A 15,304-nucleotide genomic window follows, 5' to 3' on the forward strand; every position below is an offset into this window, starting at 1 on the left:
GAGAACCATACCAGGGTCCAGAGTGAACAGACAAGCAGTTGTCCTGGGACAGCTGCTGCGGTAGGCACTGTTACATTGCCTTGCCACTAGGTGGCAGAGAATCAGCAGTAGCTTTGCTTTTAGCAAACAGCTACCCCAGGATAAGTTGCTGGCATACAGCATCTGCACTAGCGTAACTTAAACCAGTGCCTTTTTTTCCCTGAATTTTTCCCTGGGGTAATTCTACATGGAGTTTAAGTAAGTTACACTGGTATAGAGTTGAATGTCTTATGTTGGCTCCTTTACAGTGGTGGAAAGGCTGGTTACACTGGTGTAAACATGCTGTGTATCTGAGCCTTAAGTCTAGAAAGGATGCAGGGGGCTGTGGGCAGATTGCTCTGCATGCTTCTCCTCCTGCTGGATGATTCTTTTAACTGAGGGCACCCTCTGCCTATGACTGTCTACCGACACAGGCTCCTTGGTCTGACTGGGTTTGTACGCACCGCACATTAAATAATGTAGTGGGCCATAAACTTGGATATGCCAGGAGAAAGAAGCCATGCTCAGAAGCTGGAGATCCTCCACCCAGGATAGGAAGTGTGTGGAGGTTTCAGAGCCAGCTCTGAGAACCATGGATGTGAGGCACTTGTAATTATCTGGTAGGGTTGGAGCTGGGCCTGGGGCAGGTTCTGAACAGGGTTCCTGGCTATCTCATTGCAGAGGCTGCGCCACACAGAGAGCGACAGGCTACAAGTGCAGATCCAGGCATACCTGGACAACATCTTTGATGTGAGCGCTCTGCTAGAGGAAACTGAGACCAAGAATGCTGTGCTGGAGCACATGGAGGACCTGCAGGAACAAGTGGCACAGGTGAGTAGTCATCACTGGGTAGTCCTCAACAGTGTGACATCTAATTGGGAGGATTTCTTGAGTTGAGCTCCCCAGGAGTTCTTCATTTATAAATTGGAGGATAGGACTGAGTGCCTGCGTAACAGATTTGCACATGGCACCAACATGGCCTGGGGGATGACTGGCCAGGCTGCAGTACTGCAGAGAAGGACCTAGGGATTACTGTAGTCAAGCAACTGAATATTGTGTGCTCTTGTTGTAAAAAAAAAAGTCAACAGAATCCTGGGTTGTATTAACTACAAGAGTGTCACTTATAAATCAAGGGGAGCGATTCTTCCACTCTGTTTGGTACTGATGAGGTCTCACCTGGAAAACTGTGTCCAGTTTGGGTCCTGCACTTCAAAAAGGATGTGGACAGATTGGAAAGAGTCCAGCACAGAGACACAAAAATAATTAGAGGCCTGGAAAATGTGACTTATGGGATTCAGGTTTTCCGCTTGCTGTAGAAAGGAGAAAAACCTGGAAAACTGCAGAGTTCCAGCCTGCAAGGGACTGCTTGCGGCTGGGGGCAGTAAGATAGGCGCAAGGGACGCATACGCACATGCATGTGGCAGCCAGGCGGGGTGGTAGAGAGCACTTCTTACAGCTCTCCCTAGGTAAATCTGTGGGTCCAGGAGAGCACAGGCGATGTAGCAGGGGGTGGAGAGGCACAGATGACATGGCAGAAGGGCTGGGGAGGCACAGGTAATGCAGCAAGGAGGCAGAGGGGACACAGGTGATGCAGAAGAGGGGCGGGGGGGCACATATCACCCCAGATTTTTACATCCACAGTGGGGCACAGGGTTGCATCCACAGCAGGGTGTGGGGCTCCAGCCTAGCTGAAACAGCTCTGTGCAGGAGTTGACTCCACAGCCCAGCAAGTGGGACCTGGTGTGGGAGAGAGAGCCATGCCACCATGGCCACCAAACTCAATACCACTGTCTGTCACCTTGGTGACCATGTTGATGGGGCGCACCCTCCTGAACCAGGTCCTGCCCACTGGGCTGTGGAGGTGGCTCTTGCCCAGAGCTGGTTTGGCCCAGCTGCAGCCCTGCACCACACTGTGGGCACAGAAATCCGGGGCAGTATTTGCCTCCTCCACATATCACTTGTGCCCTTGCGTGCCCCCTGATGTGTCTCCTGTGCCCATACACCCTCTTTCCCACACACGCACCCCCTTCCTCATATATATGCACACACACACACACACACACAGTGGCATTTCATCTTACTTGGAGAAAAATGCAGATTTGGGGGTTTTGTTAAGAAAATTTGGGGTCTTTAGCAGAGAATTTGGGATTTTTAAACAGAGAAAACCAGGATCCCTGCTTATGAGGAAAGGCTGAAAGAGCTAGGGTTATCTAGTTTGGAGAAAAGAAGACTGAGGGGGAACTTGATAGCCGTTTTCAGATACCTGAAGAATGATTATAGAGAATGATTGTATTCTGTATGATTTATATCCTGAAGGATGATTATAGAGAGAGAGACTCTTTTGGCTGCAGGGGACAGGACTAGAAGCAGTGTTCTTCAAGCTGCAGCATAGTAAATTTAAATTGGAGATTAGGAAGAGCCTTCTGACTGTGAGGATGTTTAAGCATTGGAACTGGCTACTGTGAGAGGTTATGAAATCTCTTTCCTTGGAAATTTTAAAGAACAAATTACAGACACTTGACTGGGATAATTTAGTCATAGAGGATCTTGTCTTGGGCAGGGGGCTGGATTAGATGGCCTCAGGAGGTCCCTCCCAGTCATACTTTCCTGTGATCCTGTGTCCTACACATCTCCATGGCCAGTGTGGAGGGGGAAGGGCTGAAATTCTTGGGTTTCTCCTCCTGCCCTTAGAATGACCAAGCTCTGGGATGGAATAGTTGCCTATGCAAATATAGTCCAGGGAATGATTGGATAGGCAATGGTGCTGGAAGAAGAAGGTAGCCTACCCTCTCCACCAACTCTCCAGTGGCAGCTGCTGGAGAACAAGAGGCACCTGATAACAAGATAACTCCACCAACCGAGGGTGTCCTTCAGGTCTGCCACTGCTGATTCAGCCAGGAGGTTCCAGTGGCCTGTGATTTGTTCATAGGGGCCATGGTGTCCTGGAAGAGGGAACCTCCTAATCCTTGTCATTTGAAAGGGAGACATTTTTCGCTGTGGCATGGGAGATCCCAGCAGGATGCAGGGAAAACAGGATATGGGAGGGCAAAGGGTTCATGCTGGCACTTAGACGTCCAACAGCCTGGATGCTCTGTTTTGGGGTTGCAATATCCCACCTTATTCCCCGTGTTCTGTGTCCCTCCCCACCATACACCTCAATCCCACTGCTTTGTCCCACTCATGGGGGGCAGTAGCTGAACATAGGCTCCTCTTGCAGCTCACAGAGAAACTCCAGGACTCAGAGAATGAGTCCATGGCCAAGATCGCAGAACTGGAGAAGCAGCTGAATCAGGCACGCCGGGAACTGGAGATGCTTCGGGTGAGGCCAGAGGGGATGGAAGGGCAATACCCAAGGCAGGGAGGCATCAAACCAAGGAGTGAGGTGTAGTCCCCAAGGGGCAGAGACTGACATGTCCAAGTGGGAGGTATTGAAGGCAAGTGGGGGGGGGGGAGTGAAAGATGGGGGAGAACAGGAGGAGAGGAAGGATCTTGGTAGATATGGGTGTGGGAAGTGGGGTAGGAAGAGTTTGGGGTAGGAAAAGTTCAGGGTCAGCAGGGTTATGCAGTAGGTGCTGAGTATGCTACTCCAGCCCTGGGATACAAGCATCCTGGGTTTGTGTGAGAAGCCACTGACAACCCTTCTTGTAGTGAACTTTCCAGCCCTGGCACTGGAGGCATTGGAACACAGGCTCCGTCTCAGGGGATGAAGTGCCTAGCTGTCTGTGCATGCACATAAGGATGCCTTCTTGCTGTCTTGGGCCCTCTTTGTGTGTGGATAATTCCCCGCACCTTGTAGGAAGGGAGCACTTGCTCCAGTGTGGGTCATTAGCAATTGGGCTCCCTGCCCAGTGACAGGTGGGGGTGGCACTGACTGGCTCTGTGTATTGGCTCAGGACCAGCTCAGCGAGTCTGCCAGCCCAGTGAGCTCCCCCCCGCAGCCGCAGCCACAGCCACAGCAGCCAACAGAATCATATCGCTCAGCTTTGGAGCAGAAGCTGGAGGAGCTGGAGGATAAAGGGTTAGTCCGGATCCTGCGTGGGCCAGAGGGAGACGTTGCCATCGAGATTGTCCCTGTTGTCATAGAAACCCCAAGCATTCCCGTGGTTACTATAGAAGCCTCCGCCTCTACCAGCACAGGTATCTGCCACCCTCTGATGGGCAGCACAGGTGGTGGGAGGGAGGAGAGGAGTCCTGTTTGTCTCTGGATGGAGCCAGGAACTCCCCCAATCTGGGGCAAAGCCATCTATGGAGTGAGGCAGCGGTGCACTCGGATTTCCCTTCCTCCTCAAACCAAGGGCTAGGGGTCTTTTCCCTGCTCCATCCTGTTTGGAGCTGGGAGCCTCTTTTTTCAGGCAGGCTGTATTTCTAGGTGGCAACTTTGCCCTGGGTACCAGCCCTGCAGAACCTCCCCAAAGTCTCCCTGAGGTGTGCACCTGCCCCTCTGAAAATCAGGGACTTGCTGTGCCAGCACTGCACCATCCTGAGATGCAAACACACACAAGATCAAAAAAAGCACATGACATGGAGACCTTATGCTGGAGGGTCACAAAGCACTCTGCAAAGTGGATCAGCGTCACAAAATGGGGAGGGGGGAAACTGAGTCACAGAGGGAGGAGGGGACTTGCCTGAGAGGGCAAGGGCACAGATGCCTCCCACCTTGCCAAGCCCAGGCCCAGAACCCTCCATTGTTAGACTGAGTGGAGGGGCTCATTGGCTTTGCATTTATTTTGCAGATTTCCTGTCTCCTTCCACCCCTCTCCCACCACCGTCTCCTGCTGCAGCTCCAGCTCTTCCTCCGCCACCCCCACCACTACCCCCCACCAAAGATGCTGGCCCTGCCACCCCATCCAGCAAGCAACAGTCCCTACCTTCTCCACCACCGCCAGCCCCACCCCTCCCTGAGGTTGACACCCCTCCACCTGCCCCACCACTGCCTGGGGTGGAAATCCCACCCCCACCTCCCCTCTCAATGACTGGTGGCCCTGCTCCTCCTCCACCCCCACCCCCACCCATGGGACAGCCACTGGGAGGAAGCCTAATCACATCAGCCAGCTCAGGTAAGCCAAGCTTGGGGCGTGGGTGCAGCTCAGCACAGAAGGGAACATTATGCTCATATGAGGGCAGGGGTACCAGGATGAGTGCCCTGGAGGCCACAGAGCAGGCATTGCCTGGCTGGCTTCTCATTTCCTCCATCCCCAAGAAGGGGAGGGAGGTGTCTATAGCTCTTGCCTGCCTTGGCCTCTCTGCCAAGGCAGAAGCCGAAGGGCTGGGTTGTGTGGGATGTGGAGACTCACACCACCTTACTAACATCTCTAACCAGTCCTCTGAGGACATTGTCCTGGGCCAGGGAGCCCCAGTGCTACAGCCACATTGGCTCGTTGAGTCCATCTAGTTCTGTATTGCCCCATGGACAGGGCAGCTTGGGTGCTTAGTCCAGTAAGTTGCCTGCTACCTCAATCAGTGTCTCCTCAACTCTGGCAACAAAGCCACACCTCTGGGACAGGGGCCTCTACTCAGGACACCTGGCTTGTTGTGTTCTGCTATGGTAGAGGCATGAAGAGCCCCCTCATACTTTTGTTGCTCTGAGGACCTGCCAGGTCCCCGGCCTCATGGTGCCCCATAGGAACTGAGTCTACTCTCATGCTGTCCTGCCAACTCCCACTTGACTCTCATCCTTGTCCTTGTTGCAGTCAAAGTCAAAAAGCCAATACAAACCAAGTTCCGGATGCCCATTTTCAACTGGGTAGCTCTGAAACCCAACCAGATTAATGGGACCGTCTTCAACGACCTCAATGATGAGAAGATCTTGGAGGTGAGGATCTGCTCTTGAGGCTGCCTTTCTGGGATGGAACCAGCTGGCTGCGACAGGAGGAGGGGGTGGGGTGGGGTTAGTAAAATCTGGAGAGGGTTGGGGTAGAGGAAGTTATTGTGGCCTGGGGCTGAGCTGGAGAGCCAGTGAGCTGTTTGCTGGGCTGAGAACATGTGCCAGGAAGGCTCAGGGCTGTCAGGCAGCAGGTTCTCCACTGGATGAAAACCCCACAGCCTGCTCCCAAAGGGGAGACTCCAGCACACTGCAGCCTCGTCTTCTATTGAAAGGGCAGGGCATGCTTACGAGGCAGAGGGACTCTGTCCTGTAGGATCTGCACACCCAGGAGTTGCCTGAAGCAGCAGTTCAGCACCATGGAGAGGAGATCTCTGTGCTGGGGGCAGGTCTCAGGGCTGTAGGTCTGCAGCCAGCTCAGCCCTGGAGTAACCTGCTTGCCTTGTTTCCATATGTTCGTCCCATTCTCCTCCCTCCCCACCCCTTTGTGCTCCCCCCCTTGTCTCCACCATGCTCCTCTGCTTTGCTACTACCTCTTCTTGCCTCTCTGCTGCTCCCTGCAGGAGCTGGACATGAGTGACTTTGAGGAGCAGTTCAAGACCAAGGCACAAGGCCCCAGCCTGGACATTGGCACCCTGAAGGCAAAAGTCACTCAGAAGGCCCCCAGCAAGGTGATGCTGATAGAGGCCAACCGGGCCAAGAACCTGGCCATCACACTCCGCAAAGGTGGCCTCAGCATTGACAGCATCTGCAAAGCCATCCAGACGTGAGTGTCACCCCTCACCTCTGTGCATGTATGGGCTGGTCAGAGCCATTGGCAGGATGCTAGAGGGCAGGAAATTCTGGAAGTTGCCCCACTGTCTAGCTGGAGCCAGCCCTCTCCATGCATGTGGGCACTGGCCTACTTCCATCTCCCCCAGCCCCCAGCTGCCTGTGCATCCCTGCACCAAACCTATAGCCAGTACCCGCAACCAGCTCTCAGCTGGACCCCTGTGGAGGACAGTTATCAGGGCTATGGTGTCAGACACTTGACACAGGCTGAATTGGTGGACCAGTACCACTGCTGAGCTGATCCTCCCAATCCTCTCTTCTGTGAGGGGTGGGGACTGGGGATCAGGACACCTGGGTTCTATCCTTAATGTTCAGGGGTAGTTACGAATTCTGTATACGACAAGGACACCTAGGAATCCACACACAGACTGGTCCTGGGTGCCGGGCCCTGTATAGGTCAGTTACAGAGCTGGCCCTGGCCCCAAAAACTTCCTGATCTGCCTGATGGAATGGACAGACAGACAGACAGGGCTAGGAGGGTGATCTAACAGTCAAACAGAATGGAGCAGGAGATTCAGCTGGGCACATAACTGAGCAGTGCCAGGGCAATCAGGGGCACTGTGTCTCAAAGGGGCTTAGAGGTGGGGGTAAGGGTATGTGGGATGCCACAGAGAAGCAAGAGATGGAGGAATAGGCAAGGAGGATGAGGGAGGGAAGCAGCTACTGTCAAGACTTCCGGCTTTGGCTCTGCCCTGCCCCCTCTCTGTCTAGAGGAGGTGGATAGTGGTTCCAACACACCCAAGCAGGACATGGTTGCAGGGGTCCTTGAGGATCTGCGCTAACCTTTTCTCCCTCCTGGTGCAGGTATGATCTGCAGACACTGAGCCTAGACTTCCTGGAACTGCTAGAGCGCTTCCTGCCCACAGAGTATGAACTGCTGCAGATACGCAAGTATGAGAAGGAGCAGCGGCCATTGGATGAGCTTTCGGATGAGGACCAGTTCATGATCAGGTTCAGCAAACTTCCACGCCTGGCTGAGCGCATGAACATCATGACCTTCCTGGGCAACTTCAATGACACAGCACAGCGCCTGATGCCGGTATGAGCCGGGCGGGCAGGCTCCAGACACAATCAATGAGTCTGGGACTGGGGGCATTGACAGCATCGCTCTGGGGCAAAGGGTAATGCCCAATTCTCAGTGGAGTCAGCCAGGAATGGAGAGCTGAGGGGACTTGGGGTTGCTGAGGAACTGCAGAGGCCTCTGGAGGAAGGTGAGGGTAGGCAAGTGGAGGTGAATCTCTGGTGCTTCCTGTCTGGGGACCTGACTTCAAAGCTTCCTATAGTCATGTCAGTCACCCACATGCAGGCTCCAGCAAGCTTATTGGAAGCAAGTGGGTGCCACAAAACTGCCAGGTAGTGTAGAAACACTGTGGGCAGACAGCAGCTGTGTGACAAGTGCAGCCAGGGCCGGTACAGCCAGGACAGCAGCCAGAGATGGCCGAGGCACCTCAACACTGCTCTGTGTGGTGGAGGGGGAGTGGGAGGCACAGGACTGGAGAAGCAGAGGGGGACTCTGGGTCAGGACAGAGGGGCAGAAGCAGAGCTGCAAGAAGAGGCCCAGGGCTGAGGTATCCAGGAGCTGCAGGCTGGGAAGAGGAAGCTTCAGCAGAGCTGTCAGCGGGGAGCAGGAGCCTGTCACTTGGGACTGTGAATCGGGGCCTATGGCTGGAAGCAGGGCTGCGGGAAAAGCCCTCGTGTTAGCCAGGGCCTGAGCCCAGGCTGGGTGTTTGGGGCAGTTTGTAGGGGGGAACATGGAGTTCCTGCAGGCACTTTGCCCTCAGCTTCTGCCTTGCAGGCAGCTGCCCACCAGCACAATGTCCTCATGGTCCCTCTCACCCTAACTGCAGCAACTCCACTCCATCATCGCTGGGTCCATGTCCATCAAGTCCTCCACGAAGCTGCGTAACATCCTCGAGGTGAGGGGCTTTGAGGCACCTGATCTGATGGGGCCAGACCCTCAACAGGGGGAAAGAGTCTGGTGCCCTTTCTTGGGCTGGGGAGAGAAAGGAGACTCATGGAATATTTATTTGCTAATGTCTCTTCTTAGGAATCCCAGGGGGTTCTCTGGGTCCTCACCAGGTTGGGGGCTGGGTGGATCTGGGGTTTTAGCTGGGCCGAGGGTAGGGAAGAGGGGGATCTTTCTCTGGGGAAGTGGCTGAGACAAGGACTGGGGGCCCTGGCTGGGCAGTGAGGGGACAGTGTTCACTTTGGAGGAGAGGGCCCAAGCCAGCCCTTTCCTGGCTGGTTGGTGCCCTGGGCTGTGGGGCTGGGGGCCTGATGTGAAGCTTGATGTGTGTCTGCCCCATCCTTGGGCCAAGTCTTCTGCTCTGAAGTAGAAGGGGTTGGGAAACATCCCCTTTGGCTGGCTGGTGGGTGCCCCATGCCTCCTGCTGTGCAGGGAAGCCATAGTCCAGCACAGGGCTGCCTGATGCCTCTGTGGCTTAGCAAAGGCAAACGACTGCTACAGCCATCTCTCTGCAGATTGTCCTGGCCTTCGGGAACTACCTGAACAGCAGCAAACGTGGGGCTGCCTATGGGTTCCGGCTGCAAAGCCTTGATGCGGTAGGTGTTGGGGAGAAGTTCAGTGCTCTGGGGGGGAGGCCATGGGAAGCAGATGCCTTGGCGTTTCCCTCAGGGCACAGGGGTTTTCACCTGCTCCCAGCAAAGGCCCCCTGTTGTGGTGGTGGGAGAGGGCAGCTCTGTTGGCCACACCAGGTCAAGTGACAGACAAGGCAGATGGGGGCCCATTGTTAGAGTGCCCAGGAAAGCCTGCCACAAGGGGGCAAGCATGGACTGTAAGGGCAGTTGTGCTATGGAGCAGGAAGTGGCAGATGTGGAGAAGAGGGTGCCTGGGCTGGGCTGTACTGGCTGGGCACGGTAGTGAGTGTGATGGGGGGGAAGATAGAAACCACCAAGCATGGGAGGTAGGCACTGGGCAGGAGGCAGACACAACTGGACATGAGCACTGGTAGTAGGGAATGTTTGGGCTCAGCCCTCAACCTGATTGCTGTCTTCAGCTGCTGGAGATGAAGTCCACGGACCGGAGGCAGACACTGCTGCACTATATGGTGCGGGTGATCAGCGACAAGTACCCAGAGCTGACAGGCTTCTACACTGAGCTGCATTTTCTGGACAAGGCAGGCACAGGTACTGGCACATGGCTAGGGCTCAGGGCAACCCCCAGGCCCCTGAGCTCCAAGAAGGGCACAGCCTCTGAGTCAGGCAGCTGGTTCTTTCTGAAGCTTGCTGTAGGCAGGCAGTCACTGCAGCTCTGAGTTGTTTTCTCTCATCCCTCTCCCCACCCAAGTGTCCCTGGACAGCATATTGCAGGATGTGCGGAGCCTGCAGCAGGGCATGGAGCTAACCCGCAAGGAGTTTATGCGGCAGGATGACAGCCAGGTGCTCAAGGACTTCCTCAAGGCCAACACCGAGGTGATGGAAAAACTGCAGACTGATGGGAAGACAGCCAAGGTGAGTGCATCTGCCCCATACCTGGGGCAATGCATTCTGGAGCTTACCTGAACTGAGGGAACTTGGGGCTGGGTGGGGTGCCCTGTCTACACACACTTCCAGCCCTGGAGCTGGTCCCTACTGGACACAGGGGCATGGTCTGAAGAGGGGGCTGGTGCAGGACTGTGGGTGGCTGGGCTTGGGGCAGCATCACAGTGAGAGGGGGGAGGCCATGCATTAAGGCAGCAACGCAGTGTGCTTGGAGCCCCATCTTTGAACAGCAGGAGGTGACTCCTTCCATAAGGCCTGTCAGCCCCAGCTGGACAATGCTGCCTCTGAGCAATGCACACAGAAAGGCAGTCTAGGGGGGTCTCTGACTAGGTGAAGCAGCAGCTGTGCTTCCGTGCACCTTTAGGGATCTCCAGCCTCTGTGGGTGCAGGGCATCTGCACTAATGGGGTCTCTCTGTCTTTGCCTGCAGGAGGCCTATGAGTCGGTTGTGGAATACTTTGGTGAGAATCCCAAGACTACCCCACCAACCATGTTCTTCCCGATGTTTATGCGCTTCATCAAAGCCTACAAGGTAAGGGGCCCAGAAGCAATAGCCAGGTGGAGGGGCCATCCCACCTTGCATCTCAGTGCTCTGCTCTGGTTGGGCCATGGCCCTATGCGAAAGATAGGAGTGAGCCTTGCCCTTGTGTATTGGACAGCCGTGACTCCTCCCCCTTCTCGTCTAGGAAAAGTATGGGTGTGGACTGGGCAGACTTAATCAGGTACATTGAGAGAGGACATGCAGCCCTGTGCTACTGCTTGGGAGGCCCACTTCCCAGGCAGGACACATGTAGACTTCCAGGAGCTATGACAGGGTCTGGCCCCAAGGCTTCAGAGGCTTGGTTATGGAAAAAAGTTTCAGGAGCTAAGTTTATGGAGGACACGGGACAATAGGAAAGGAAGTTCCGGTTCTCTAGTCAGGGTGTAATATGCATGGAGTAATATCTGAAGTTCCCAGGTTGCAGTGCAGAGTGGAAGGTGTCTGGTTTTCCCATGCTTCTTGGTTTTGCCGGTTGCCACATCGGGCTAGGAAGGAATTTTTTTCCTTTCCTTTTGCTACAGGCATTAGGGGTTTTTCACGTTCCTTAGAGGCACTAGTGTTTGGCTTCAACAAAGGCTGGGGAGCTTGACTGGGATGTACCAATGATACTGTTGGACTTAAAAAGTGTCTGAGGCTCTGGGTCAGACTGATTACCACATATGGGATCAAGAAGAAATTTGACTCCACAGTCAGATTGGCACAAACTGTGGGGGCTATGGCTTGCTCTGCAGCAGCAGGGCACAGTCCAATTCCTTTGGTATCTTGAGCCTATTTTAATAAACTACATCCTGTCTTTGCAGTGGCAGGACACTGACAGTGCCTTCATTCTGCTGCTTTATTTGTGCCAAGTTAGGACATTCTTGATGTTTTGGGCCCTGTGCTTGTTAGTTGTGCCTGAGGGTGGCTCCTGATGTTGTTAAGAGCAGGTTAAACAGACACTTGTGTAGGATGGCTAAGACAGGGCTGACCACTTCTTGAGCAGGGGGCTGGACTAGATGCCCTCCTGGGGTCCTTTCCAGCCCTACTTTCCTATGATTCTAGCAAAAGGGAGGTGCCTGAACCCCCCAGGGGCATAGGTTGTAGCTGTGTTGGTCTAAGGACATAGGCAGACAAGGTTCTTTGTGTGAATCTGATATTTTTTATTAGACCAACTTAAATAGTTGGAAAAAAAAATGTTTAAGCAAGCTTTTGGGGTTTAAAAACCCTTCATCAGGCTGAGGAAATTTCTGCAGTTGGTGTGTCCTTCCTGGATGGAATGACAAGTAAAAAAGCCAGAGGCTGGGCTGGTCTGCATACAAGACAGGCAGTCAGTGAAGATGTAAATTGAGTCAATGGGTGAGGGACAGGCTGGGTTGTAGGGAGAAGGGGGAAGATTAATGGAGAGGTACCTGGGGAGTCAGATATCAGGCAAGTTATAATGTGTCATAAATCAAGTGTCTGTATTTAGTCCATGATTTTTAGTATCCAGAAGGTTGATGAAGTGGAGTTCATAGGCTCATCTCTGAGAAGTGTTTTGAAAGTTCCCTTTGAGGATCAGGACTGAGAGATCGGAGAGAGAGTGGTTTTCTTGTGAGAAATGTGCCCCCACAGGTAACTGGGGATTCCTGTCTTTGATAAGCTTCCGGTGTGCGTTCATTCTGGTGCGCAGTTGTTGTTTGGTCTCTCCTATGTATTTTCCATCAGGGCATTTGGTGCGTTGGATGAGATATATTACTTTTCTGGAGGTGCAGCTGTAAGAGCCGGGAATGCTGATGGCTCTGTTGTGGGGTGTAGTAATTGTGGGGGTGGTGGAGATTGGCAGGTTTTGCATTTCTTGTCGTGGCATGGTCTGGATCCATTTGGTGTGTTCTGGGCCTGAGGAATTTTGCTTCTGGTGATAAGGTTAGCGAGGTTCCCTGGGGTGCCCTGCCTACACACACTTCCAGCCCTGGAGCTGGTCCCTACTGGGTGGCTAGGATGGGTAGCTCTGGGAAGATCTCTTTAAGAATAGGGTCTCTTTCCAGTACGGTTTCAATTGTTTGAGGATTTTCCATATGGGTTCAGGGGAGGGGTGATATGTTATAACTAGCAGTATGCTATTCGTGGGGGGTTTCCTTTTTGTATTGCAGCAATTCTTCCCGTGGTATCCATGTGGCTCTTTCAAACTTGCGATTTGTCTCTCTGGTGGAGTGTTCTTGTTGGGTGAAAGCCTTTTTAAGATTGGGGAGGTGGCAATCTCAGGTGTTCTCAGTGCAAATTTGGTGGTATCTGAGGGCTTGGCACAGCTTTTTTGGTGTGTTTGGGTGATTGCTGGTTCTGTGCAGGTATGTGTGTTGGTCTGTAGGTTTCTTGTATAACATGGTCTGTATTTTACCATTATGGAGACTGATCATTGTATCTAAAAAGGAGATGCTGGTGTTGGAGTATTCAAGAGATAGTCGGATGAAGGGATGGTGATTGTTGAATTTCTGATGGAACTTAATCAGAGATTGCAGGTTTTCAGTCCAAATGATTAAGATGTCATAGATTCATAGATGCTAGGGTCAGAAGGGACCTCAACAGATTGTTGAGTCCGACCCCCTGCCTAGGCAGGAAAGAGAGTGCTGGGGACAGATGACCCCAGCCAGATGCCTATCCAGCCTTGTCTTAAAGACCCCCAAGGTAGGGGAGAGCACCACCTCCCTTGGAAGCCAATTCCATTGATATATCTTAAGTATAGCAAGAATTTGATGGTGCAGTCATTAAGGAATTCTTCTTCCAGGTGGCTCATAAAAAGGTTGGCATACTGTGGGGCCATTTTGGTTCCTGTAGCTATTTTTGACCCCCCCCCCTCCCCCGAGGACTGTGACCCTGCCCAGTGCCAATGAGGGGTTGCAGAGCTCCTCTACTAAGCCCCTGCATGCTTGGGTTGCCAAGGAGGCAGCCCAAGCAAGGCTAAGTACATGATGCCCCAAAGCACATCAGCACTGTGTACTGGTGTAAGAGGCACCACAGGGCCTGAGTTGGAGACTTGCCCCATCTAACCAGCTTCCACACTGTTTCTTTCCTCTCTAGCAAGCAGAACAGGACATTGAAATGTGGAAGAAACAAGAGGCAGCTGCCAAAGAAGCAGAGTCCAACCCCCCCAGCACTGAGAATCAGTCAGGACAAAAGGTACAACCAGTGCTCCCCTTCCCCTGTCCCATTCACTAAACTCCTCACCTTACTCTTTCCCATGGTTGTGAAACCAAGCTTCTGTGCCCCTATGGGTCTGAGAGCCCTTTTGGTGCCTTTCCCAGAGCCAGAGCTTCTGCCTCCACCTTCTGACAAATCACCATGTTGCATCTCCCTAAAATTCCTTGGTATTGGCTTCCTCTTCACTCTGTGCCTTAAGCTGTTGTGTAGCATTGCCGCATAAGCAAAAAACTGGCAAGTTCCACCCCAGAGGTGGCTGCAGCTGAATAGTGGGTGAAGCATTTTTTATGTTGGCTTTGTAAAGTATGTGAGGGTCTCTCAAAGGAGGAGGTGCCATCCTTGAGATGCCTGGCTCCATGGGAAATGTCCCACATTCTCTGAGCTGCCACAGGGAACCCCCATTTACTTCCTCCTTGTTATTGCTGCTACAGTCTCCTGTCCAGAAAGCCAAGCGGCAGCAGATGGACATGATTGCTGAGCTGAAGAAGAGGCAGATGGTGAAAGAGCCCCTCATTTATGAGGGGAAAGATGGTGCCATTGAGGACATTATTACAGGTGAGGTGGGACAACCCCTGAACTTGGGGGTGGGAGTTGGACCCCACAGGCAGATGCCCAGTGGGTCAGAAACAAAGGGACACTTGTGGGTGGGATGCTAGGTGAGGGTGAGAGTGGTGTGGGGTACTTGTTGGTGTATTACTGGGTTTTCTTTGGGATGCGCCTGCCATATGGCTGTTAGTCCCACATGCCCCGTGCTCGCAGGCCATGCTCCTGCCCCTTTCCAAAACCCTTCCCTGCCTTCCTCACTTATTCTTGCAGCCACTGTCCCTGTCTGTCACCAGGCTGCCTGTCCTGTGTATAGCACTGGGGGGCCAAGGGAGGGTAGGCATTCCAGAGATGGCAAGGGGGGTGAGCCGCCCAGAATTATTAAGGGGTGTTGTCTGGTAGGTAAAGCCAGGGTCTGGGATCCAGCTGTCTCTGTTCTCAGCCTTGCTGATGTATTTTGGCTTAGTACTTTGTCTCCCTGGCTTCATTCAGCCTTCTAGGCTCTGCACTGCAGAGCAGAGCCATGAATCTGACTGTGTCCTTGTGTCCCAAGCATAGGCACTGATTTCTATTTTTGTGGGGGGGAAAGGCCTAAGATGATGGACACGCGGAAAGTTTTACGCATTTCAGATAGCAGCCCTCTTCCCGAGGGGGGCCAGGACCTCTGTACTTGGCACCTCTAGTCCCAAGGGTTAGAGGGGGCCAGGAGTGCCCCAGTTATCTGGCAGGGGCAATGCAATTAGCTGGATTAATTGCTGGTGCATGCCAAGGCCTTAGGAAGGCTTCCTCTTCCCAGCTCTTGGTTGCTGAAAATCTCCATCACAGCTGAGCAGACCTCTTAACCCAGGGCTGGATGCTTGGATGGGTGGACCAGCTGGAAAGGGACACTCAGGCCAT

At 53.3% G+C, this 15,304-nt stretch overlaps 1 protein-coding gene across 2 annotated transcripts in view; it reads left to right on the forward strand.

Annotated features, from left to right (window-relative positions):
- Positions 1-15,304, forward strand: part of FMNL1 (formin like 1) — a 40,113-nt gene that overhangs the window by 22,079 nt on the left and 2,730 nt on the right. For both annotated transcript variants that reach the window (XM_019554562.1, XM_019554561.1), the window contains 14 exons: positions 700-849; positions 3,236-3,337; positions 3,912-4,155; positions 4,752-5,075; positions 5,709-5,830; positions 6,403-6,605; positions 7,475-7,709; positions 8,518-8,586; positions 9,152-9,232; positions 9,688-9,817; positions 9,978-10,141; positions 10,601-10,702; positions 13,745-13,843; positions 14,296-14,419. In XM_019554562.1, coding sequence (XP_019410107.1) covers positions 700-849; positions 3,236-3,337; positions 3,912-4,155; positions 4,752-5,075; positions 5,709-5,830; positions 6,403-6,605; positions 7,475-7,709; positions 8,518-8,586; positions 9,152-9,232; positions 9,688-9,817; positions 9,978-10,141; positions 10,601-10,702; positions 13,745-13,843; positions 14,296-14,419 — 2,149 coding nt within the window. The remainder of the gene's footprint in view (positions 1-699; positions 850-3,235; positions 3,338-3,911; positions 4,156-4,751; positions 5,076-5,708; positions 5,831-6,402; positions 6,606-7,474; positions 7,710-8,517; positions 8,587-9,151; positions 9,233-9,687; positions 9,818-9,977; positions 10,142-10,600; positions 10,703-13,744; positions 13,844-14,295; positions 14,420-15,304) is intronic.

Source organism: Crocodylus porosus, unplaced genomic scaffold (genome assembly GCF_001723895.1).
Source record: "Crocodylus porosus isolate Cpor-Errol unplaced genomic scaffold, CroPor_comp1, whole genome shotgun sequence".
Taxonomy (NCBI): Eukaryota; Metazoa; Chordata; order Crocodylia; family Crocodylidae; genus Crocodylus; species Crocodylus porosus.